The 25,168-nt window shown below is 40.3% G+C and overlaps 1 protein-coding gene and 1 long non-coding RNA gene across 6 annotated transcripts; one reads left to right on the forward strand and one right to left on the reverse strand.

The window, feature by feature from the left end:
- Nucleotides 1-142: 142 nt before the first annotated feature.
- On the forward strand, nt 143-2,367 carry LOC133628921 (uncharacterized). The gene is made up of 3 exons (XR_009820912.1): nt 143-376; nt 951-1,039; nt 1,477-2,367. It is a non-coding gene; the product is annotated as an uncharacterized LOC133628921 (long non-coding RNA).
- Nucleotides 784-24,388, reverse strand: PUS7 (pseudouridine synthase 7). Of its 5 annotated transcripts, XM_062019004.1 has the most exons (18): nt 24,311-24,388; nt 23,003-23,272; nt 21,170-21,246; nt 20,171-20,646; nt 18,213-18,309; nt 18,002-18,103; nt 16,958-17,102; nt 12,556-12,667; nt 11,235-11,312; nt 9,346-9,474; nt 8,997-9,122; nt 8,675-8,736; nt 8,095-8,255; nt 7,097-7,223; nt 6,277-6,378; nt 3,385-3,514; nt 2,281-2,372; nt 784-1,553 (listed from the first exon to the last, which is right to left on the reverse strand). In XM_062019004.1, the coding sequence occupies exons 4-18, from the start codon at nt 20,533-20,535 to the stop codon at nt 1,417-1,419; spliced, it is 1,965 nt and encodes a 654-aa protein (XP_061874988.1). In that variant the 5' UTR covers nt 20,536-20,646; nt 21,170-21,246; nt 23,003-23,272; nt 24,311-24,388; the 3' UTR covers nt 784-1,416. The 5 variants fall into 5 exon arrangements, with proteins under 5 accessions (XP_061874988.1, XP_061874995.1, XP_061874980.1 ...); XM_062019011.1 differs by lacking the exon at nt 23,003-23,272 and having other exon boundaries at nt 18,225-18,309; XM_062018996.1 differs by lacking the exon at nt 23,003-23,272.
- Between the last annotated feature and the right edge of the window lie 780 nt (nt 24,389-25,168).

Consider the following 25,168-nt stretch of genomic DNA (forward strand, 5'->3'; position numbering starts at 1 on the left):
CCGGGACACGGCACCGCGCCGGCCCCGCCGCGTCAGCGGCCCCGCCCCCACGCGCGCGCAGCGGTCACGTGAGCGCGGCCCCGCCCCACCCGCGGGCCGGGCCGCCGCGGCGCCTGCGCACTGACACCGCCCGCGGCCCGGGCTCAGGGACGTTTGTGTGTCCGGCCGCCTCAAGGGCCTCTCGGCCCCCACGGCAGGCAGCAGGGCTGACGGGCTTCGTCATTTTAGCAACACCGGGCCTCTACGGGGATGACACGCCCATGCCCTTTTAGAACAACTTTATAATAACGGGCTTTTTCCGTACCAGCAGCGCCGCTTAGCCCCTGCATACACCGGACAAGGGAGAAGCGTGAAGGACAAGGAAGCTGGGTGAATGGTCTGGAGCAGAAGTCAGATGAGTGGCTGAGGGAGGTGGGGCTAGGGAGCCTGGAGGAGGCGGAGGGGAGAGGTGAAAGGACGCGCATTCACTCTGTATAGGTACCTGAAAGGAGGTTACAGCGAGGTCAGTCTCTTATCCAAGTAACGAGTGACAGGAGAAGAGGAAAGGGCCTCAAGCTGCACCAGGGAATGTTTAGTCTGGAGATTAGGAAGAGCTTTTTTACTGGAGAGGACTGCCAAGGGAGGTGGGGGAGTCATCATCCCTGAAGATGCAGAGATGAGGTACCGAAGGAGATGGTTTAGTTTAGTGATAAAACTGAAGTGATAGGCCTGGCTGTGTGAGGTTAGTGGTTGGACTCAGTGATCTTAAAGGTCTCTTCCAACCATAATGGTTCTATAACAGACACTGATACACACTGAGATGTGTTGCTTAATTTATTTTCAGTACCTGTCCTTTGGTACAGGTATGAGTGAAGCTATAAAATACACACAGGTATTTTCTCAATGAAAAAGATCAATTAAAACAGCTGTAAATCTTTACAGCATATTAAACCAGATGTACATCTTTACAGCACATAAAAAGCCTTGCGAACAGAATCCTGTACCACATCCATGCCAATGCTACCAAGCAAAAACTCCTGCAATACAGCTGTTCATCCAGGTATCTTAATTTTGTTGTAATTAATTTTCCTAGCCTGCAATTCAACATATTTGAAGAGACTTCAACATGTGCTGAACTCATGAAAACATTCAGTGCTTGCCAAAACTAAACATTCTTCCAGGTCTGAAACTAGCATAAGCCCATTTCTGAAAGACACACCCATGTTATAGCTCAAGCAACTTACTCCTTAAAAAGCATCAGTCACTGGGATCGTATGTTACAGCAACCACTTTGCAAATGACTACTGAAGTTAAATGCTAGCACTAAAAAAAACTTTAAAAAATACAAATTTCTTCCTACCAATCTTTAAAGATTTGTACAGAACAATAAGAAAACACTTTGCATGTGTTAAAATCCAAGTCATTTTCGCAGTTCATTCAGCGTAACCAGGTTGTATTCAATTGTGTCTGGTATTTTATGCTTGTGTCCATTTTCAGAACTTCTCGAATCGCCATGGTAGCGTAAGTGGATGGGGGAAGAGAGAACTCCATCTTTAGTGCCCTGAATTTACCATCTATTTTGAGGGATAAGAGAAGACACAATGGAAGAAAATGTTAAGGGCACAAGTAACACCGTATTCCTGCTGCCATCCAAACTGGACTAAAGAGTTCCACAACCACCTCCCCTCAAACCAAAAAGCAAAATAACCACCACCACCATTCTCCAATTTAAAATCCATAGTGAAATTTCATAAAACAACTGATTTTTAACATTTTCTCTCAGCAGGAAGTAGTGTTTTGGAGGGTTTCTTCTTTAAAAAGCAGAATAAATATCTGTCCTTTCAAAACTGAATTCCCAGTCTCTCTTCACTTTCTCTGGAGAGCAGTGACAGAAAACCTTGTGACCAGAGTTATAGCAAAATATTTCCATTCTATGACATATTTGAGTAGTCTCTTGTGTTTAGCACAAACACCACCTTCTCAAGCACATAGACAATTTGTGGCTTAATTCCACCTTCATGTATTTTATAGACATTTAATGCTAGGCATTTGCTCAGTTTTACAGATATCTATAAGAAAATGTAACAGTCAATACAAGAATTATATTCAATGGAAGAATTGCTTGCATGCTTAAGAAATAAGGGTCCTTATTTAGACACATAACTCTGGACACCTTTAATATCATTACCTAACAGTCTAGTTAAATGAAAGCTTTTCCTTAAAAAAAGCTTTCAATATTCATCAGTTCAAAACAACAGCCACATCAAACTTTTACAAACATCAGCAGAAAAAACAACTTACCTGTAGGGAGAACTGGTAACGGTTTTCCTTCCAGCTTATCCAAATCCGTAGTAAATAATGGGATTTTGGGATCATCATATGCAACAACCTCCCTTTATAATATAGATAAGATTTTCCTTATTATTAGATTGTTTAGAAAAAGTATGCATTACTTATATAACTTTATTTTTCTTACTCCAATTTGTCAATTACAGAGAAATGGAACTGACTTTCTAAAAAGGTGAGGCAGTGTTATTGGTGCAGTATCTGGTAAAGCATCACGTAGAAGCCTCACCTCTGTTTGATGAAGATTATTAATGAAATAAATTTGTGAGAAGTTTATATGACTTTGCATAACTCATCTGTTTTCCTTCATGGGCTGTCAAGGTTTCCAGTTATACAAGACATATAGTTTAGGAAATTATGGGAAGAAATGTGTGAACTTTAAGAATACTTAGTAGAGAGGGAAGCCTTCATTTCAAAGAAAGTCATCTAAACTTCTTTGTAATGACAAAGCTGAAAAAGTAACTGAGGAGTAGATGAGCTTTCTTGTAATTACTGATGGTGTTTAAAGCATCAACATTTGGGGTTTTTTGTCTCCCTTGTAAACCCTGTTTTTTTTTCATCCATTAGTGATCAAGTCTTACTGCACATTTGTACATTCACCTGTTTAAAAGGTATTTATTCAGTTGTCATGTGACAACTGGGCTGTATCTCTACCAACAGTAATTTAGAAGGTTTAAGTGATACAAATCTTTCTGGTTGACAGAGAGGTAATTGGAAACCAACTTTCTCATAGCAAGACTACAAAAAGCTCCACCTGTTTTGAATATTATCTATCATGGTTTCAATGTAAATGATTATCTATGAAGTGTTCGGGCAAGCCCTTACAAGGAGTGTACCAACTAGGCAAGTGTCTTGACACTCACATCATAGAACCAGAGGACCAAGGAATGAATAAAGCTATGGTTCAACTATGACTACATAAAAAACATGAGGGAAATACATGAAGATTCCTCCCTACCTATGCCTCAGTCTACATGTACATTCTGCAAGTCAAATCTCCTGGTTCTTGCCACTCTGTGCTGTCAATTTAAGTCTAATTTCCTTTATCCTCTGACTTACCAATTGACATTCTGAGGTCGAATGATAATCTTTCTGTACGCTCCAGAAAGTGAATAATCTCTGATTTTGTGCCTCATGTTGTTGATATCAAGGTTATCAGCTATGAGCATTTCCTTGTAGGCCTCACCAACTGCAAGACAGGAAAATAACAGGGAAGCATGTAGTGCAGTCAATTCAAACAGCCTGTTTTCATGGGTCGTTCCTTCTCTTATATTTAGTAGTTTTCAGCATATATGGGATGTTACATTACCTACAATGTTTGATTCTATGACCCAATTAGTAGAGGCAGTATCCAAGAATCTTAGAAAAATCAAAATTTTATCTGAAAAGAAAATCTACAAAACATTTTATCGGTGTTTCATTGCCATCTCATACGTGTTTTCCAACTAGCTACACTTTCCAAAACTAATCTCAGGTTGTGGAGTTAAAAAAAAAGAAATGGGCCAGCCTACCCATTGCTGTATGTTTGAAAAATCAGCAGAGTGAAATGAGTTAAGAGAGTCCTCTTAAGATACTAGTTGGTAGGGCCCCTTTGAGTACACTGCCAAGAGAAGTAATGCTATTACAGTCTTCTGTCCTTCAGTGAGGCTCTGTGCATGCACACCTGGGGAAGACAGGGAACATAATGGAATGACAAGAACATGCTGCAGCTAAAATGCTCTCTGGTGCCTTTCACTTGCAGTGTAATTGCTAGTGTTACTTCATGCAGTTGGGAATTAGAAAAAGCAGTAAGTTAGACTTTCTGTGGGCAGAATACATATGTTGAATGTAAAAAATAAATCAATAAAAATATCACAGCTTCTCTTTCCAGTCTTTTAACTCAATGTAGTTCAGTGTCATAGCTCACCACAAACAGATGTTTACCTTCCAAGTGTTTCAGAGACGGGTGATCAATGGGCTCCTAGCTCTGGGATTTAGCTCTAACAGGCAGAGTGTCTCAAGAGATCTAACTGGTCCTCTACATAGATCAGGTACAAAAGCAGTTCAATCAGCTACTGAGGAGAACAAGTACATGTATTTGGAGACTGGCTGGGCTAAGCAGGGAGCTCATGACTAAGCTTATCTCTAAGGACTCATGCACTAGGTGACAGCTAGGGCTGGCCACAAAGGAGGAACATACAAACATTGCCCAGGCACAGAGGGATGGCATTAGGAAAGCCAAAGCTCAGCTACAAAGCTGGCCTGTTGCTAAACAGGGAAGGTGGTTCGGTCACAGACATAAGGTTGACGGTCTCACCACCTCCTTTGCCTCAGTCTTGACTAACAAAAGGTCTCCCAGGCCTTTGTTCCTAGAGGCAAGGTTGAGGAAAGGAAGAGACTACTAGTAGTGGAAGAAGATACAGGCTGAGAGAGGCGGCTCACATCATGGTAAAGCTTTTCTCTACAATCTCTGAAAGATCGTGGAGATCTGAGGAGGTCTCAGGTGACTGCAGAAAAACAAGCATTGCACTCATCCTCTGAAAGGGCAAGAAGGACGACCTAGGGAATTACAGACCAGTCAGACTCACTTTGGTCCATGGGAAAAATAACAGAGCTAATCCTCTTGGAACATGTGTCTGGGCAAAAAAAGGAAAACAAAACCACCAATCTTACTGCCTTTTATGATGAATTTATTACATTTGTGGATGAGGGAAGAGCAGCAACTGTTGCATGCCTTGCCTTTAGCAAGGCTGCTAACATGTTCCCATAGCATCCTTTTATCCACGTTGGAACAGTACAGTAGGTGGACTGCTAGCTAGCTAAAGAACTGTCTGGCTCATTATCTCAAGAGATAGTCACTACTGGCTCTACCTTGAAGCTCATTACAGAGTTCCTCAAGCAACTGGGATGTGTCCTGTTAAATACCTTTATCAGCATATGTGGAGGAGGAGCTGAAATTCACTCCAAGAAGTCCATAGACAAAATCAGGCTTGGGTGGCAGTCAGTAGAATCAAGGGCTGAAGGACACAGGTAGGCTAGAGGAACCTTGTGAAATTCAACAAGGACAAAATCTTGTACCTGGGAGTGATTAACTCCTTGCAACAGTTAGGCTAGGGAGCAGCTCTGCTGACAGTCTCCTGGACTCCCAGTGGAAAAGAGACTTAACACAGCAACCTGGCAGCAAAAACAGCAAATACCTCTGGGAACTTGGACAGTAGCTATACCAAGAAAAACAATTACTGCTCTTTACTGGGCACTTGGAATAGCATGTCCAGTTCAAAACAGGTGCTTATAAGCTTCAGTGAGTCCAATGGAGGATCACCCCAATGGCCAGACGTTGTAGCCGGTGCCCTGTGAAGAGAGTTTGAGAACTGGGCTTCTTTAGCTTAGAGAAGAGAAGACTTAGAAGACTACTTAGGGACTATTTGTTCATGACAGTTTCAGACCTGACAGGACAAAGCCCTGAACAAGTTGACCAAAAGGCTGGACCAGATGGTCTCCCGAGGTCCCTTCTCACCAAAATGATTCTACAACTCTATCCCTTAATATAACATTGTATTGCATGCAGATAAAGATCACTCAGCTATCCCATTAAAACCAATTTATATCCAATAGACTTCATATACAGGAGATTAAAGATACACTTTAAAAAAAAAAAATCATATTGTTTAGTATCTAATGAAATAGATTGGGTTGTTTTTCCTAATTTCAAGTGTTTGCTAGAACCCTTCATTCGTTTGTTAAAAGTTCTAGAAGTTTGGTTTGTTTTCTAATTTAAAAATCAAATGCATACACTTTTCAATTGACATTTCACTATGCAATGCAGACAACTATTATCATCACAATGGGAGAGGCTGACAGTAACATATCATAGCTCTGAAACTGTATTTTTTTATGATCACCAAAGTTGCATAGCTCTAATCTTCCCTTTTAAGTATGTTCTAAAGTACATAAGTCAACAGTCAGACTTACTTTTATGCTTTGGATAAATAACATCAAACCCAGGCAACGGCATCACTACGTCATGGATAGTGTAGTTATCAACATCTCCTTCTTCAATATGAACAGCTGTGGCTACAATCAGGACAGAAAAATTAAGAGTTACCAGTATAGAGATGCCTCTGACAGTTAACAATAGCTAAATGAAAAATTAACCACCTGATTGAAACAAGCCTACTTTGAAAGAGATAACTATTGTGTTTTATCTCCACTTAACAGACATTTCTGAGAAAAGAAAGGCTGTCACAGTTACTGACAGAATCACAGTCCGGTTTCCAGTGACTTTTGAAGTTGAATGAAGTCAGGCCTGCTAGACGAGCAGTCCTCTAACCAGGCATCAGTCATACCTGAGGGAGAAATGCTGTGGATATTCTCACCCCAGGGAAATGTCACAGCAAATACAAGTGAAGGAAGTTTTAACTGAGTAGAGCTTCTGCAGTACAAGATACTAATGCAAACAAAAACTTCTGTGTTAAAGCATCCATAACATCCTTCCACAGTTCTCCATAGTTCAACTAGGTTTGAGTTCATTCTTGAGACCTATCAGTCATTTGTAGTCTCTTTTCCCTACCCAGCTATTTGGAAAAACAGGCAAACCAACAGCTGCTGGGAATGTAATACCCAACTTCCAATTCCTTGTAAACTTTGACCAAAACTGAACAATAGATTCAGAAAGCACTGGACCGAAATGAGAGTGAAAAGAAAACAGGTACGCAGTATCACACAAATTGATATGTTTTCCTAGGAATCTGAACTACAGAGCATTGCTGCCTTCTTGTTTGTCTGATTTTACCTCCTTTCAGTGTTAGATCTCCTGGTACAGCTCTAAGCCCATATTCTTCTATTCTCTTGCTCACCATATTATTCCACACGTAACTCTGATAGCTATGAATATACATTAAACGATTATTTCTTGGTATCTAGAAGTGAAAAAAGAGGGAAAAAAGGTAAAAACATTAGAAAGATGGAGGTTTTATTATTTTTCCCCCCAATCATAACCAAAAAGGCATACATTTGACATGTTACCTTCTCCAGCAACAATAGTAACACAATTTCTCAGTATACAGATTTGATTTTTATTTGTTATTTGGGAAAAGGGAATGAGAAGATGTGTTTTTATACATTTGAAATCTGCACAAAAAAAGCCTCTCTCATAAATTTGCAAGTCAGGGGTTTATTCATCAGCTCAAACACACGAAGCCATTCTAAAACACTGAATTTGTACTCAGCTTCCTGAAATCTTAAGTAAACTCTGCAGATGCAAAGGCACATTATCTTCTTCATAATAATTATCTTCTTCATAAATAAAAAATTACTCCTCAGCTCCTACTATGGGCCTGGTAGTTTGCTAGTGATGATCTATTTTAGCCAAAAACTTGATCCTGATTACAGTACTTGAAGAAGACAGTGAATCCACCACCTTTATACCAAACTGATTCATTAGCACACAATCAGTTTGATTTATACTTCTAAAGCAACAGGGAAAACTGATACTGAACTTTCAAACAATTCTCAGATCTGTGTTGTACATGGCTACTAAGTATAACTGTATTGCTTCCAAGGTACCAGAGAGATTGGTGTATAAATTGGAAAGATCACTGTGCATGCATTAATTACAGAGGTCATCAGTTACCCTGCAGCACTACTTCAAGCAAAAAGGCAGGATAAACATACAGAGTTTACACTTAACCTTCTACTCATCGGGCATCTATGAGTCTGTTTCAACTTCATCATGATACCATCAAAAGAGCATTTATTAAAGTAAATACCCCACCACACTTTTACACTCACTATGCCAAATGCAGAGATAATGTTCTTCATTCCATACTTTAAGAGTCCACGTAGAAGCTGTCCTTCCACGCACCTTTTTACAGGTAGTTTCTTGAGAGCTGCTGCTGGATCTTTAGTCTTTGCCCATTCTTCTCTGCATTTTACTAAGTATCCCTTTTCAGCTAGAATGAGGATGTAAAATAACAATATTTTAACTACACACCAAAAAAGCATCCATCTCACCTTTTGTTAAGACAGCTGAAAAATCAAAAAGGTTCTGTCCAACCCCCACCTCTCTGGGATTCTGTGATGGTTATTACACAGATTAACAAAATAGTTGAGTTAAAAGGCTTCATGTGCAGTCTGAGCCAACTCTCTGTAAGCATTCAGGTCCCTTTCCACCCCCACTGCCAAGAAACTGCACAGCGAGGAAAGAGAAGCAGAAAGGCAGCATTGCTAACTGGCTTAAGTTCAGCATGTGTAAATCGGTCCTCACAATCATCCTTTCAAATTAAAATAATCTAAAAGTGGTCTTTCCTGAACATACAACTCTTGGAAGAAGAGACACAGAAGCACTTAATGTATCATTCTTCAGTCTTACCTCCTGGTCGGGGTTTTAATATCAAATCCATCACTTCATTCCAGTTGTTCTGTAGGATAGCTCTAAGATTCAAACAAGAAAGTGTAATTAAGAAGACTTAGCCAACTTCCCAAAAAGCAGAAGTATTTGTGTTTAGACTTATGCAATATTAAAAGTAGTGGTATTATACAAGATACCTGCTGAAGCAAGCTCAGAAACACTTTCTTACTTGAATCTATAATTAAAACCAGCACATGCAGTATAATAGACAAGTGGTCCCCAAAATACAGTAGAAGTTATAGAGGGATTAAAAAAAACCAAAAGAGATGAAAACATCACATACCTGCCAATTTGATATGTAGGAACAGCTGTAGTTCCAAATCTTTGCATTCCATAGTAATTAATGAATCCAATTTCCCTGAGAGAGTGCATTGCTTGCTCTATCTGGTCATCAGTTCCTGTGATGTTTCTACCATTAAAAAAGAAATATAGACGGATTACGAAGAGCTTACACTGCTTTGTGATCTCCATAGTATATCTCAACATCATAACAGCAAGTATCAAATTCAACAGACTCCTGCCAACAGAAAGACTTTTCTTCTTTTTTGCCACATAAGATGCACTGATATCTCTTATCTATTTAAGGAAAAAAAAATCTACCACAGCTGTCTAATTACTTACTAACATATTACCTGAGAACAACAGTGAAATGGTTCCCCTGCAGTTCTCCTAATTTCAGTGGATGGTTCTTGTAACTGAAATTTCCTAATTTGAAGTTCATCAAACATTTATTCAAATGAGCAAGTCTTTGAGCAGTGATTCTAAAAAGAAATAGACAACAGTGACCAACCCATACGCAGAACAACAGATCATAGAATCATAGAATGGTAGGGGTTGGAAGGGACCTTTAGAGATCATCCAGTCCAACCCCCCTGCAGAAGCAGGGTCACCTAGATCAGGTCACACAGGAACACGTCCAGGTGGGTTTTTAAAACCTCCAGAGGAGGAGACACAGAAATGACAGCATTTCAAAACAAAAAGCACTGGAGTCCAGTTTCCCCAATTTTCTGTTGCTGCCTTTTCAAGGTATTTTAATTAAATACCTAAAAGAACATATAATTCTTAAGGCTACTCATACAAGAGAAAATGTATACCGTGACAAAGACGGTTGGGACTGTTTTTTCACACCTGTGTTACAATACACTCAAAAAAAAGCATATGTTGCAATGCTAATATAGGCTGTGCCCCACAAGCTGGACTCTGCTTTATGAATACACTCCAGCTAACACAGTCATAAACACAGAGTTCAGAAATTAGCCACTGGTGTGTGTGACAGACACCTGTCATTTTTGTTGCCAGTGTCTTTGGAAGCACACTCTGATCGTTATGTCACCAAGTTGCTCTTTGACACTTCTGCAAAAATTTATCCCAGAGTAAAATAACTTGATAAAGTAGGAAGGCCAGTATACTCAGCTCAGAGCAGGCTGATCTATGGTCACGTCTCCTCTCCTTCACCATCTCTCTCAAGGCTGCACAGCAGTGCTGGGGCGCTACTAATTAGACACCACAAAGCAGTATGGTCCCCCCAGTCAATGCTTACAGCACACTGAGGCTCTTGGACACAGTATTAAATGTGCTTATGTAAAAAATAAACAGAAGAGCACCAGAGGTGGCTACACCACAAGTCTGCTTAATTGTGATCCCTTTGCAAACTCGCCTTGCAGCAACAAGAATCTGAGGCTGCTCACAATTCACAAATTAATAATTCCTTCATATGTGCAAATGTATGCACATGCTTGCACACTGGGAAGAAAAACAGGAAAAGTAGTGAATGCTCTCCTTTTAACAAAGATTCAATTTCCACCTATCAAACCTTGGAATTCCTTACTTGAGGAGTGTTGTTTCCAAAGAGTTCTAAATAGTACTCCAGGTAGAACCGTCCAGTTAGCTAAACAAACACTGTAACACATGGCTGCAAGATATTCATCATTCTCAGTTTTCATTGTAACACTAATTTCATGTGCCTAGAAACAATATAATTAAACTGGAATATGACAACACAAATTTCATCTTCTCTTAGTAAAGTTAGGTATTTTCTCTTAACCTGCTTACGGGAGCAGGTTAAGGCAGGAAACACGCCTCAGCATTTTTTACGCTTGTGGTTACTCACAGATGAGCAGTGGTTAGACTTCTCTAGAGCTGTTTAGAGTTCAGTGAGAAAGAAATTAAGATTCCAGCTTCAGGAAGGGGGGAAAAAAAGTGAGGAAGGAAATAGGACATAATTTTCACCGTGTCATTCTGTTTTTCTGCTGTTGCATGGGAGCCAGGCAGCCTAAGAGCACATAGACAATTTGGCCAACTGCTTCAGCCAAATACATGTATCCAGCATATGACTCAAAGCACCACTGACTGAAAATACCAGCAGTCACCACGGGATAAAAAAAGGATTAAAAGTATCTTCGTGAATACATGTGCTTTACAAGATCAGGACCTAAATCTGCCACTTGTGCCACCTTCAAGGAACTTGGTGAGATATTCAAGCTATCACTGCAGGAGTGCACTCCAGTATACTTTCACCTACCTGAGAACAGCGATCTCTTGAACTGTTATAGCCCTTTTATCTTTAGTTCCCATGTAGGAAAATATGTTTGGCTTCACTCTTAAAAGCAACAGAAATGGATATTATGCACATTAAAATAGTCAAACATTTTTCAGCATAATTACCTAGAACTATTAATCTTCTATATTAAAATAGAAAATATTCATATATTCCCCAGAACTAGGCTACAATTTGACTTGGGTGACATTTTCTAATCTCATCTGTATGTATATAAACCATGAGGAAACTTCTGTTTTAATTACGTAAAGAAAGATTCTCTTTTTACCCCAACTGTGCTTTCAGAACATGAGTTCTAAAGTACTTCTTCATGTACATCCACTTAATATGCAGCCACTGCTAATTTCACCAAAAAAAAATCATGTTAATTTCTTCCTTAAACTTCAAATCACATGTCTGCTTGAATACTGTGCAATGCACATTATGGGAGAATATGAGAAGTTGGTTTAAAATTTGATCCATTTAATTCCTTGAGAGGAAAACTTCCTTTTCTTTCCCCTTTGCCCTTTACAGTCTGTGTAACACAGGGAATATTTCCAGTTATGCCAGCTATGGTCACCAGGGGGTAGCAGGATTGTCATCTTTTTCCTACTAAACTATGCTTCTACCATTCTGTTCTCAAATACAAATACAGTATACCAGTTAGTCTAGACTACATGTATTTTTGGACAGAAAGGGTGAAGGGAAAAGGAGAGGAGAAGTTTGACCCAATTTTAAAATAGCCCTTCCTCTGCAATTCAGAGTGTTCACAACATGCCTTTGGCAAATCTTGTTGCTGCACTTGATGGAGTGAAAGGAACTAAGACTGTGTTGCTATGGAGAAATTAATACATGGAACAACAGTTTATCAACTGTAACTGCTTAGGAACTGATCAGCATATTATCACAACAATATCTGACAGGTTCAGAATATACTTGCATATATTCACAGGCTGGGAATAAACTGGCTTTGAGTCAGGCTACACACACTGAGGCTTTGAGCTGCTAAGACTTTATCAGATCCGCCAACTTCAATTGTGGATCTTTTTCCACTGAAGTAGCAGAGTACTGTTTTTTAAGTTTGTGGGATAATTTTGTTCCATTGTCACCTCTTTCCAAGACTTACAGGTTTCAAAATTGATATTCTAAAATAACTCTTTTTTTTAAAAAACACTGGCTACAAATTAGGCAACAGTAATTGCTTCTGTTGCTCTGATGTAATTCTGAAGCACAGCATTTATGGTAACATGAAAAATACAGGGGGAGGACTGCATGCTAGCCAGGCTGACAGAAACAACAGCCTTACCTTAAAAATTTAGATAGGACATTAATGGCATCCATAGTATCCTTGTTCTCCTTGTACAGTACGAAGTGGCAGTAGCTTCCCCTAGATTTTGGCCAAGAGTGCTTTCTTGGATCTTTAAAAAAAAAGGTTAAAATTTGTAAATTCTCATGGAAAAAAAATATTACTATCTATTCCATTGTAGACACACTTAAAATAAATATGCAAGAGTCAGTTTCTGCTAATTACCATCTGCTTAAAAAAAGAAAAAAGTGAATTACTGACACCAAAAGCTGCACAGCCCACTGAAAAAGACTTTCTTCCATTCCACCGGGCTGTAAACTTCTCTTTAATCAATTCTCTCACCTAGAAAATCTTGAATGAAATGGTGACAGTTCCTTTGTCGTGTAATTATCTGAAAATATACTCTAGCCATTTAACAGCCATACTGACTAATTAGATTTCTCACAAACGTTATCATTACACTGACTTTCAGCAACACAAGCCACTCCACATTTCATCTAGTGCCTTTTGTAATTAATAATGAGGACCATGGAACCTTGTTTGTGGCAAGACTACAATTATTATTTACAGTACTAACATATTCTTTATTTCTGCAGGATTTTTTCTGCATCATGCAAAAGCATGGGTTGTATCCCCACAAAAACCTAAAAATGTGCTCACAAAAAGTACTTTAAGGTGAACTTTTAAAGAAAGTCCTATGGGAGAGCAAAATCTGGCACAATAGAGACATTAACAAATAGTTCAAGCCAGATACTGTGTTTTAGAGAAGGCCAGAGGGTGGGGTAACTTCAGGTCCTGCAGACCAACAGCTGATTTACAATTCTGTACAATTATTTGGCATTCTCTGGAGACAGAAGAAAACTGTCAAGCTTTTGTTGCACATAAAAGCCTTCAGAGATAAATCTTTCCTTTTACAATCATCCACTGTTGATGGCATTACTGGGAAGGGGGACTGATTCTACACAGGTTTAGCAAGAATTTTCAGAAGCTTTATCAATTATTTGTTTTATATGAACAACACTATGGATTTGTTTTGTTTTAAATCAGAAATCCCTTATCTCTTGGTAGTCATCAAGCAGACACTCTTGGTTTTGTACAAAAAGGGCTTAAGTGTCCTTTATAACAGCAAAAGCTGATTGAAAAAGCCAGTCCTATTCCAGTATATAAACATCAGGAAAGAAATTCTTGGGAAATTCTGCTCTTTTTGTTCACAGTAGTTCAACAAAGCCCAGATATCCCATATAGTCTGTGAGTATGTTTAATTTTCAGGAAATTGTTTAGTAAAAGGTACTTCTTGCTTTTTTTGAGAAGCTGCCATCCATACCCACACTTCTCCAAAAACAATTTTGAATGCTACAGTATAAAATACTATACACTTAGGCTTTCATTGCTTAAAAGTGATTGCAATACTTGCTTTGTACCATTGGTTTCTAAGCAAAGCCCTCCATATGGAGTTTCCTAGGACCTAAACTGAGCCAGTACAGCCCAAAGACTGTTAAAAAGACCTCATGCTACTGCTAGTGTCTCCTTCTAAGCCACAACTGCTCTTAAGTACAGTCAATGAAACATCACATCTAGCTTGAAAAGTCGAGCCCTTCATAAAAAACTCAGGAACTGGAACAGAAGAGAGAGGAAGACAGAGCACGATTCACAAGGAAAGTCTTCTCCAGCTGGAACTCCTCTTTACATTTAACTAATCCATCTTGCATGTGTTCATTTCTACACCCTTCAAAAAGTGAGCCTTAATCTGTGCCAGACTGAAAGGGCTCTATGGGTCTATACATAGCAACGGGCTCCTCATGCTTTGGGCATCACAGCTGTGTGCTGTGTGTTGCTGGCCATGCTGGAGTACTGGGAAGCTGCAGCTATAGTCCCAGTATTTAACCATTCCTCACCCAATGCTTCAAAGTATTCAAGTGGGTAAGTGGATCAGAGGGCCAGTTTTGAGTCCTTACTGCTGTGTTTCAAAGTCACGTTACATTTTTTACAGTAAAATTTTATTTCCAAGCCCTTTTTCCAAACCTTTTGCTGGAACTCAAGGGCCAGAAGCTCTTTATATACTTTTCAAGTTGGTGTATTTCAGACAGTGGTGTCTGATATACAAGAATGAAAGGCAAAGGCTTGGCTCAATGAAATCAATAGAAGAATTACCAAAGATGTCACAAAAGTATTGTCAAAACTGATAATTCACATCACTTATTACTGGCAGATTTTCTCTGTGCCTAATGACAACTGCCTGTACTGCACTAGGACAAAGTAGTAGCACAAGGCTAATCCTTGGCCATTTCAGGGAATTTTAAGTATCGCTGATGTGTAGGGGTTTTTTAAAGAATTGATTGTTGGCAGTTTGGCCAGTCTTCTTGCTATTTATGAGGTCGTTAACGGTTGGCATTTCATTTTGTTAGCATGAAATGTCAACATCTCTTACCTGTTGCCGTTCTGACCTCTGTCCCAATGCATAGCATAAAGAGCACAAAAGAGTAGCATTTAATTTTTAGACTGTCAAAGGGATTTTAGAGGTGAACATGCAGGTTTATGATTATGGGATTGTTTATGCTTTAGGGAGCATCCAACGGTTAGGTGGTGGATGACAGCAATTTAGACAGTTATGCAATGGAATCGTGCAGAGGCAAACAAACGGAAAGCTTCAACTGGAGATGCAACAAACTTCAGTTGTGGACAATGATGAAACAGCAGTTTACTGACAATTTAGAAAGACAGTATTTTAAGTGTTCTGGGTCTAAACTTACTATAGAAACAAAGCAGCTTCTATTGTTAAATTTTAGGAAAGTATGTTTGGAAAACTTTTACACTATCAGCAAAGATAATCAGGTATCTCAGATAATATTTGAATACTCTAAACTTCTCAGAATACTTAAATTTCTTCTGGCCTGGGAATCCACTCAGGACTAAGACATGTTAGTGGCTATGTAATCACAAAAGGTAAATGTAATCCTGCCCCAAACAGAATTTGCACTATTAAATCCTACATTCATGAGCATTTATACACACTCACTGAAAATGTTCATATCATCAACATGCAAGGGTGTTGGCAGCATCAAATTTAAATGGACCATACTTCTCTGTATCACAAGAATGTGCTCCAGATGATGTTTTAATCCTAGAGACACATCACTACATTCTCTTCAACATATTTAAAATACTTAAATTCTTTTCTAAAACATCTCTTAGACTGGTCAGCATAACAACAACCACTTGACCATAACAATGGTTAGAGAACAGAAGCAGCAGAAGGAAAAGGTGGAGGTAAAATCATTACAAACCAACAAAGAACAAAACTAGCTGAGAATTTTGTGCTGGTAAGTATACACATTTCATGCATAAAGCATGCAAACATAGATGTTTTCTAAACAAGGTTAAACAAGACACATAAACACATTATAAGTGTATCAATAAAAGTACAACATTCTTATATTTGCTGAGAACAAGTCTTAGAAAATAATAATAAATTGAACGTGGAGATGGTGTTATCTTGAATTTTAAATTACTTTATCTGCTTATCCTTTCACCATTTCCATCTTTAAAATGGAAGGGCTAGGTTTACATACTGTCATTTGTAGTAGGTTGAATCAACATAGGAATGCAAACAGTTTAAACCAAATCTTTGTATTTTTTGTTAAATGTGCAACATTCTGCATGTAGACAATCCTCACAACTTACAGTACAAACATTAGTAACATTAAAAGAATACATTCTTTTATCCCCAGTAACCAAACTGGTATTTGGCAAGATTCAGGTGCATAACTCTTCATTTTTAAAATCCTTCATTGCTTTGGCTATTCCAAAATACTAATGGTTATTTCTAATGAATAAAGACAATTTTCTGCAAACATAATTAGCCTTGGAAGCAGAACTAGCCTTTAAAATCATGGTAAATATATTACATTTATCTAAAACTATAACTTTGAGAAAACAAATAAGTGCTAGTCTCTATTCAAGTCATTGTGAGTTTTGTCATGGATTTTCAAGACAGTCAAGGTTACACTGACTGTCCGCCTAACATACACAATTCAACTACAACCTCTTATTTCCACACTGCACACTTTACACATCCAGGTAAGTTCACAAACACTGAGTTTATAAAATATAAAAAATAAAGCCCCTATTTTGCCTATTCCCACTGAAATAGTGAAAGAACCTCTCACTTCTAACACAGTCATATTCCATTAATTATTTGGAAAGAAAAACAAGTAGAAACTTAAATTTGAGACACTGCTTGTGTCCCTAGCCATTTTAGATGTACAGCATCAGTTCACAGAGGAAAAAGTAGAGCCAGAGTACATCAGAAGGTACACTCCACTTGAAGGATGTACCGACAATTTTTAGTTTGGAAACAATTTTAGCATTTACTTTACCCAGCTGCTACGATACAGAAACTCACTTGCCAGTGCCTTTTTCCCAGCAGCATGATAAGCAATAATGTATTTTTTTCCATCTCGATCTTCTGTTTTAGTCTCTAGTCCAGGAAACAAGGACTTCACAGCCTGATGGATAACCGTTCTTTTTTCTTTGGTGTCTTCAATTACCTGTGTCAATACACACACATGCAGAAACAAAATACAATGCCACAAAAGGGGAGGGACTCTCTGAGCTGAATTTTGCATGCTTGAAGAACATCTACCAAACCCCACTGAAGTACTGAATAGGTATACTTTTAAAACTCTGGCCTATTTATTACAATTTGTTTGAAAAATAATAAATAACTCTGCCACAAACCCCAGTCTCAATATTCACAGAAGAAAATTCTCAAGGTTTATTCTCCTCTTCTGTGGTTAACAAAACTTCTAAGTGCTTTCATGGAAACTCTGGCCAAGAAAAAGTTTTTCTATATGCAAAGGGTAGAAAAGGGTAACAAAGTATTTAATGTGTGAATACTTATTGGAAATGAAGAAATTTACTTCTGCACATCTCTGTGTCCCTAATTTAGCTCAAAAGTTTTTCTTTAAGTATATGGAACATTTGGATATTTATAAACACTGAGTTTTAATTTCATTTTGTATCTTCTTATTTTTCTTGTTGCAGAAGAGCATGTATTTTTTTTCTATTAAACAAATTACTAAACAATGACCTTGAAAATAGTCTTTCATTGAGATGGATGTTTCACTTAATCCTTCTTACATAATTATTCTATAAAATAGTACTAGACAGAAAATCAAAATACTGCAATGGAATTTTAACACCATAGAAATTAAGATATGTATTCAAGCTCATGTGTACAGATCCACTGAAATCAGAACAACTCATGTGCATGAATTTGAGTCTATCTGTAAGGCTTTAAAGAATTAAATCCTAAACTGGAAACATTTCAGTATTACCTATTGCATCACGTTCAAACTGCTCTTATACCTTACAAGCACTAGAAAGCACATAGCTTTCACTCTCTCATCCTCCCCTCCCCCAACTACTTCTCATTTAATAATTTTACCTCTATGGCAACACTGGTTTCCTTATTCTTAAGAAGCTGGAGCTCCTCTAAACGCTGCTTGTCCTCATCTGACAAAACTGAAAACGTTTCTTCTGATGGGTCCTGTTACATATTTGTAGGAGGGAAAAACAAACATTCTATAACACTCACAGAACAACTTTAAGCCTTTTAATTTTTTGCTTAAGGAGCATAGCCATTACTGAATCTTTACCTCAAAATTTACCTCATCATCCACTGGAACAGAGAAGTCATCTAAATGGCTCACACGTCCATCTTTGCCTATTTCATGGACAACAAAGTCTGAGTATCTGATAGGAAGAAACACACATTAAAAAATTTAAATCTCACACCACATTATTAAAGTCCTTTCCCAAGGTGTTTCTTAGCAGAAGGCACTCCAGATTTCTGAATTAATGTCATTCAATTCACATAAAAGAAACTTCAAGCTGTGAGAAAGCTGTAGCTGTTCCTGCCCCTCAGAAGGATACCACAAGAGCACAGAAGAAAGTCTGGCACATCTAAACACAGCAGACTTCTTGGCTGATACCCAGCCAGCTGGTGTAGTTATTCAAAGTAATGTTCTCAGTAATCTGCAAAGATCAGTTATGCATATCCTCAATCCCAGTCATTACTGACAATTAAGACTCTGCTGCATTGCCACAATATGAACACAAATGCTTTAACTCTGTCACTTCAAATAACCTGCAGAATAAAATGTATGTTAACAGCTTTAGGGAAAGCAGAACAAATTCAGTTCTGTTACATATATTCAATTATAGAGAATATCTTTCAAATGTAGTTACTTTGCATAGTCTAGAGAGCAACAAAAAATTTGCCTGTGACATTTTCAATCAAGTCACTATGTCCAATAACAAAAAAATCCCAAATTTAACAGAGCACACAGTCTATGTCACAACTGCTAAATGACTTTTAAGTAGGATCTCCCTGTAAAGGGCGAAAAAAAAGAAAAAGGAAAAAAAAAAAGTCTTAGTCTATGACTGTTGAAAGATGAATAAAACTTCACCATGGGAATGTTTCTACTTGTATCTCCCACTAAGCTCCATTTGCCATACCTCTGTGCAGCCATACATCATAATGGTAGAACTTCTTCCTGAGGAGAGTTTTGCGTCCTCTCTCTTTTTGTCTGTAGATGTCTAGATATGTTAGTGACTGCTATCATAATAATGCCAGGACTAAGTTAATGACAGGTGTTATAAACTAGGATCAGAGAAAAACCATAAGCCCACACATGTTTCTATCATTTGGCTACCTTTGGCCACCTCACTTCAAAACTGGCAGATTTCCCAGGAGGTTCAGCACAAATTGTGTTTCCGGTAAAGGATTACACTAGCTGCTCAATGCTGCCTAGAAACATTAAATACATTTTTTAAATGTACATATCACTTTATTGTGCAAAATGATATATATGAAGCCAGTATTTAAAAACAGGGACTTCTTGGTGTGTAAATGAAGCACCTCTAACTGCTTTGCTAAGTCAGGGTAACAATGATTCTCACTGGTTTTGTATTTGCATTCTGATTTATTCAAAGATCTTCTTGATTTTTATTTTAATAAAAACAGAAGTTTCATTTAGAAAAAAAATACTAACCCTCAAACATCTTATTAAGTATATAATGTAAAATTACATACCCTGTCTTGTAAAAGTCCCTTTTATGCTTTGTAAATGACATTACAACTGATCAGAATATTAATAACAGGCCATCTGACAATATAGGTGTTTAAAGACATTAGCACAAAGAAATCACAAAAAAAGCAAAGGACCACCAAAGAGGGAAAGTTCCAACACCATTCTCCAGTGCATGTTGTATCAGCACTGAAGAGTCACACAAAAGGTAAGCATGTTGTGTAAGGTTTTATGTTGTATGCTGCTGACAGAGAGCAAAACAAATGGCAAAAGTCAGTGTAATCATGTGTTTCTATCCCTACACAACTTCTTTCTTCAGAGCTCCAGTGACAGGAAAGGATGAAAAAAAAGGAAAAACAATCTGGAAAACTAACTCCCCAAATAAATTCTTCTTTCAGTGTCAGCACCAGGAAGAGAAAGTGACAATCACGCATAATTCACTTGTACTCTGCAACTCAGAAGAGGAAAACTGAGAACAGCTGCTTAACACAAGGAATTAACATAATAACAAGACAAAGACTTACCTCTCTTTTAAGATTCCAGAAAACCCTTGATGAGAGCTAACAAACTTAGTTATGCCAACATCACTTTCTGTCAGTCCATGCTTCATCATGTCTGCAAAGCTCTCTGGATCTCCATCATCATCACTGTCCTCTAGTTCTTCATCTTCCTGCTCCTTACCTTCCTCATTGGGAATTATTTCATTCTTTGTGTCCTCAAGTAGAGATTTGTCAGGTTGTTCTGTTACAGTCTCAATGTTCTGCCCAGAGTCATTACCTGTCTTAGACTTCTCTGAGATCTTCTGTCTTTTAAGTTCATCTGCATTAGCCACATCATCCTCAGAGCGAGGACGTTTCAAGGATATGCTATTTATTTCTACAGTTTCCATGTTTAAGGCACAGTGTAGGATAGCACACTCTGAGGAGCAAGAAGGCGGCTTATTTCCTCTCTGTTTAAGAGCAATACCAATACATGGTCTCTTCAGTCCAAGGACTCTGCTCTGCAACAGTTCAGGAAAAATACATAATTTGTTGTATTTTTAAGTTAAATATTTTTGCACAGGTAGAAACAATATGTAGTTGGGAAGAGAGAAGGGAGAGGTTATGGGGACTTATCAACCACCCAAGGCAGCACGCATGTTAGGAACAGCAGGATTCAATACACCAACCATTTACCACCATCCATTGTCACTCTGCCAACTCCTACCACAGCTGCAACCAGCTCTGTGCATACAGGCTCTGACTCGACACAATGTAGCATCTAAGAAACTTTTTGTTCCCAAGCCTTCTGTTAAACATGACTACTCCTGATTATTCCTTTTCTATCATCTTGTAAGGATTGCAAGAGGGTGGACTTCCCCAGACCTGAAATCTTACCTAAGGCACACAATACCACAGGGGCAGTCAAGGTGGCACCAATTGAGACCAAAAGATGAGAGAGATGAGACAACAAAATTGTTGAATGAATGGGACAAGCAAAACAACGTGAAAGTTAAATGATCTGAGAAGAACATGATTACTTACACTGGTAGAGCAGAGTTCTGACTTCCCTGGCAACTTGAGCTGCTACCTTTGTGCCAGCAGAACTAGTACCTTCAGATCTGAAAAAAACCAAAAGAAAACTAACTCTTTGGAGAAAGTTTTAGGAAAAAACCCACAACCAGGAAAATGTGATCATTACAGAAACCATCTGCCTCTGAACCAGGTATCAGTAGTTATATATGAGCAGACACTACTCGCAAATTAGTAACAAATGCAATTGTAAAGGCATCCCCTAGTCATAGAATGGTGGGGGTTGGAAGGGACCTTTAGAGATCACCTAGTCCAACCCCCCTGCAGAAGCAGGGTCACATAGATCAGGTCGCATAGGAACATGTCCAGGTGGGTCTTGAAGACCTCCAAGGAAGGAGACTCCACAACCCCTCTGGGCAGCCTGTGCCAGGGCTCCCTCACCTGAACAGTGAAAGAGTTTTTTCTTACGTTTAAGTGGAACTTTTTGTGTTCCAGCTTCATCCCATTACCCCTTGATCTGTTTGACACCTGGTGACATAGCTCAATATTGCTACTTAGCAAGCTACAGCAGAGAAGTTTGGGTTTATTTCTACATTTATAAAAGACCAGAGTTCCTGTAATTAGGTAATGACAAGATATGCTCCCAGCATCACAACTGGCACATTGGTGTCTTGGGGATAAATCACAGGTTTTTGTAGTAGGGGGCCACAAGAGAGGAGGCCATCAGCTGCTCTGAGCTGGTTGTGGCCAGTTCCACCTGGCTCCATAGTGGACCAAACCTGCCAAAACTCCAGCTTCTCATCAGATGAGCACACAGTGCCTCTACTTACACTGATTTAAGAAAAAGAAGAGCTGCTGGTGGCAAAGTGCCATGGGAAGCTCAGGAGGAAGAGCGAAACAGCACCCTAAAAAAGACATGGGGGGGGACAGGGAAGGAGGTATTGTTGGGGATACACTCTCAGAAGGAGGCTCTCCACAACAGAGCAGGGACATCTCTGAGGGGAGTGCAGCGTGGGGAGGTGCCCACCTGGGGCAGGGACACCCCTGAGGGGACTGTAGCCCATGGACGAGGCATCACAGGAGCAGAAGAAATTAGAAAAAAGAAGCAGCACAGAGAAACCTCTATGCACCAACTCCAAGCTCCTGCACCAATACCACCTTGCCCAAGGGATGAAGTGCAACCTGTGGGCACAACAGGGAGGAGAGGTAACTAAAGCAGGGGAGAAGTGTTTGGAGTGAAGAGAATAAGGAAGAAAAGGAATATTCCACAAGTGTTTAACTGGTTGTCTTCTTAGTATCTCACTATCCAAATCAATAATTAAAAGTTTATGTTAACTGGCAATAAATTAAGTGAAATTCCCAGAGTCAAGACAGTTTTGCCCACACAATAGGGAAGTTTCTAAATTAATAGGATTCAAGTGTTACTAAGAAATTAATCCAGACACAGAGCAATATTTTAGAGCTACAAACATTATCTTGTATTATACCTCCAGTTGCTAGATAGCATATTCTATTTAATTTTAAAGGATACATTTTTAAAGGAAGACTCCTTACTAACTCAATAATCAGGATGTGCTGGGTTGTCAACTGTTATGAGTTAGCTGATAATCACTGCCTTTAATTGACTTTCCATTGTGGAGGTCACAAACTTAGGGCAAAGAGGCAGGAACAACTGGTTTAGAAAAAACTGAAATATCGTAATCAGATGAAGAACTGAAAATGGATGCTAAAAAAAAAAGAAGTGAAAAAAGGAAAATGAAAGACTTTAAAAAAGTGTATGTGAACCCTGAAGAGAGGAGCGACAAAACATATGAGGAAGAAAGAACAGTTACCAAACCAACATACCTTCACAAGCAGAAAGCACCAATTTCAGTTTGTCCTCAAATGAAAGCAAAGAACATAAAATCCTTCTTTAAAGGATTAAAAATAATAAAAAACCCCAATCTTATCAAAGAGAAACAATTCGCCAGCATTTCCAGAGTCTTCTCTTATGTTCCCAAATTTACAGAGCCCAGGTTATAAAGCACTGATGTGGAAAAGGCACCTAGATGGCTTGTACATGTCTTCACATGGTGAACAAAACACCACTCGGCACAGTGAAATCCTCTGAGACACCTGCCAAGGGAGGTAACAAGACAAATCTTGTGTTTCTAAAACAAAATTGCAATACCTAGTTCCTGAATGATACAAACTGTTGGGAGAATTGAGCTTTGACCACAAATACTCTAGAGTTGTCAGATATAGCCTATGCTCATAGCAGAGGAATGACTCACATACACAGAAGTACTATACTGTCCCAAATAGAGGCTGTCATCTCGGAAATTTCTGCAGGACGATTACTTGAGTGGGGCACACGAAGTCTCCCTTGCACGGACTGCTAGTAAGAGGCACCTATTATTTTTTTGACAACTACTCGACTGTCTTAGTCTTTTTCCTAGCAAACAGGTGTTTACATAAAAGCCAGAATCAGTATAAACAGCAACTCTGCAGCAATTCTCTGACAATGTTTTATCAGAGACTGGGTTTACTACTCCAAATAACTTGATTGTCCCCAGCAAGAAACACTGGGCTATTACTTCTGGTGTGGGACACATCAGGCAGACACTGGGGCTGGTGCGAACTACGGGGCATTTTAAAAGAATGAAGAGCAAGAGCACGCCAGCACAGGGTATGGAGCTGGTGTCTCGTGAGAGAAGGCAGATCGGATTCAAAGGCGAGCGATGAGGGAACGATGATACAGCAACGCCCGAAGCCGCCGGGGGAAGCCGCCTGCGTGCGACTCCCGGCCATGTGCACCGGGAAGCCAGCCGCGGGCCGAGACAGCGCCGGCGGGTCCCGCGGCCCGGCCCTGCCGCCACCAGCCCCGAGGGGCAGGCGAGAGCTGCTGAAGGGCGGACGGGGGCGCGGGGACGAGGCAGGAGAAGGAGGCTGCCGGTAGTGTCCCGGCACCGCGCGGAAGCCCCGGAGGCGGCCTGGGAAAGCCCGGCATCAGCGGGCCGGGGCGCGAGAGGTGGAAGTTGCCCAGCGAGAGCCGGGAGCCGCTCCCGCCACGGAGGCCGCGGCTCCCGCCCGCCGCGGAGCCCCGGGCTGCACCGGGGGCCAGAGAAGGGTGTCCCTCCGCCCGCCGGGAGCCAAGGAGGGAGGGCCACTTACCGCACGCCGGACGGGAGGACAGGCCAGGCGGCCGCGCCGCGGGAGAGGAGGAGGCAGCGAGCGACGCGGGCCCGCCCCAGCTCCGCGTGTGCGGAGGCGGCCTCCTGCCTGCGCCCGCCCCCGGCCCCGCCGCCGCAGCGGCCCGGCCCCGCGCCCGGCCCCCGGGCAGCGCTCCTTCCGCTGCCGCAGCCATGCTCCGGCGGCAGCGCCTCTGCCCGCGGCCGCTGCCGGAGGGAAGAGGCGGCGAGTGGCTCCCGGCGGGCCGGGTCCTGCCGCGGAAAGGAGGGAGGTGCCACTGACGGGGCGCCATGCGGCGGCCTCATCATACTTAATGACGGTTTCCAGGCCGCGCTGCGCGGGTGGCAGCGGCAGCCCCGGCTGCGGGAGAGGCGGCTCCCATGGAGGGGCCACTCTCGGACAAGCTTCCGTCTGGCTCTGGCTTACTGACGCGTTTGACAGTAGCAAGCAGTTTGAAGCAGACAAGAATTCACAAGAGAACGGCAACTCTACAGAAAAAGTTTAATTTCCAAAATACAGCTGTAGCCAAAGCAGTAAGTCACGTACATCAATGAGCTCCCCTCCATTGGAAACAGGTTGTGCTAATTGAACGTTAGTGCCAGGACGCTGGCGTGTTCTAAGTACCGTTTGAAAGCCTACACCATACGTATACAAATCATGTTACCATTTTAAACCTAACTAAACCCAGCCTGGATCTGTACTAAGAGTCTTTTCTGACACTGACAGAATGTCATCTTCGACCCTCCTTTCTATTTTAAGCAGTGGTGCAAAGAACATCTTTCAAGTAACATCAACACACATGGTTTGCCTTTAAGGCTCTTTGTGTCATATGTTAATCCT

Source organism: Colius striatus, chromosome 1 (assembly GCF_028858725.1).
Source record: "Colius striatus isolate bColStr4 chromosome 1, bColStr4.1.hap1, whole genome shotgun sequence".
Classification (NCBI taxonomy): Eukaryota; Metazoa; Chordata; class Aves; order Coliiformes; family Coliidae; genus Colius; species Colius striatus.

What these genes read in the sequence shown, in the direction of transcription:
- PUS7 (XM_062018996.1), bottom strand. Translation starts at nt 20,535, where the DNA reads ATGGAAACTGTAGAAATAAATAGCATATCCTTGAAACGTCCTCGCTCT. An exon ending in CATTTCACTGTTGTTCTCAG is followed by an intron (nt 9,123 to 9,345) that starts GTAATATGTTAG and finishes TTTTAATGGTAG; the next exon opens with AAACATCACAGGAACTGATG. An exon ending in CCTACATATCAAATTGGCAG is followed by an intron (nt 8,737 to 8,996) that starts GTATGTGATGTT and finishes TTTGAATCTTAG; the next exon opens with AGCTATCCTACAGAACAACT.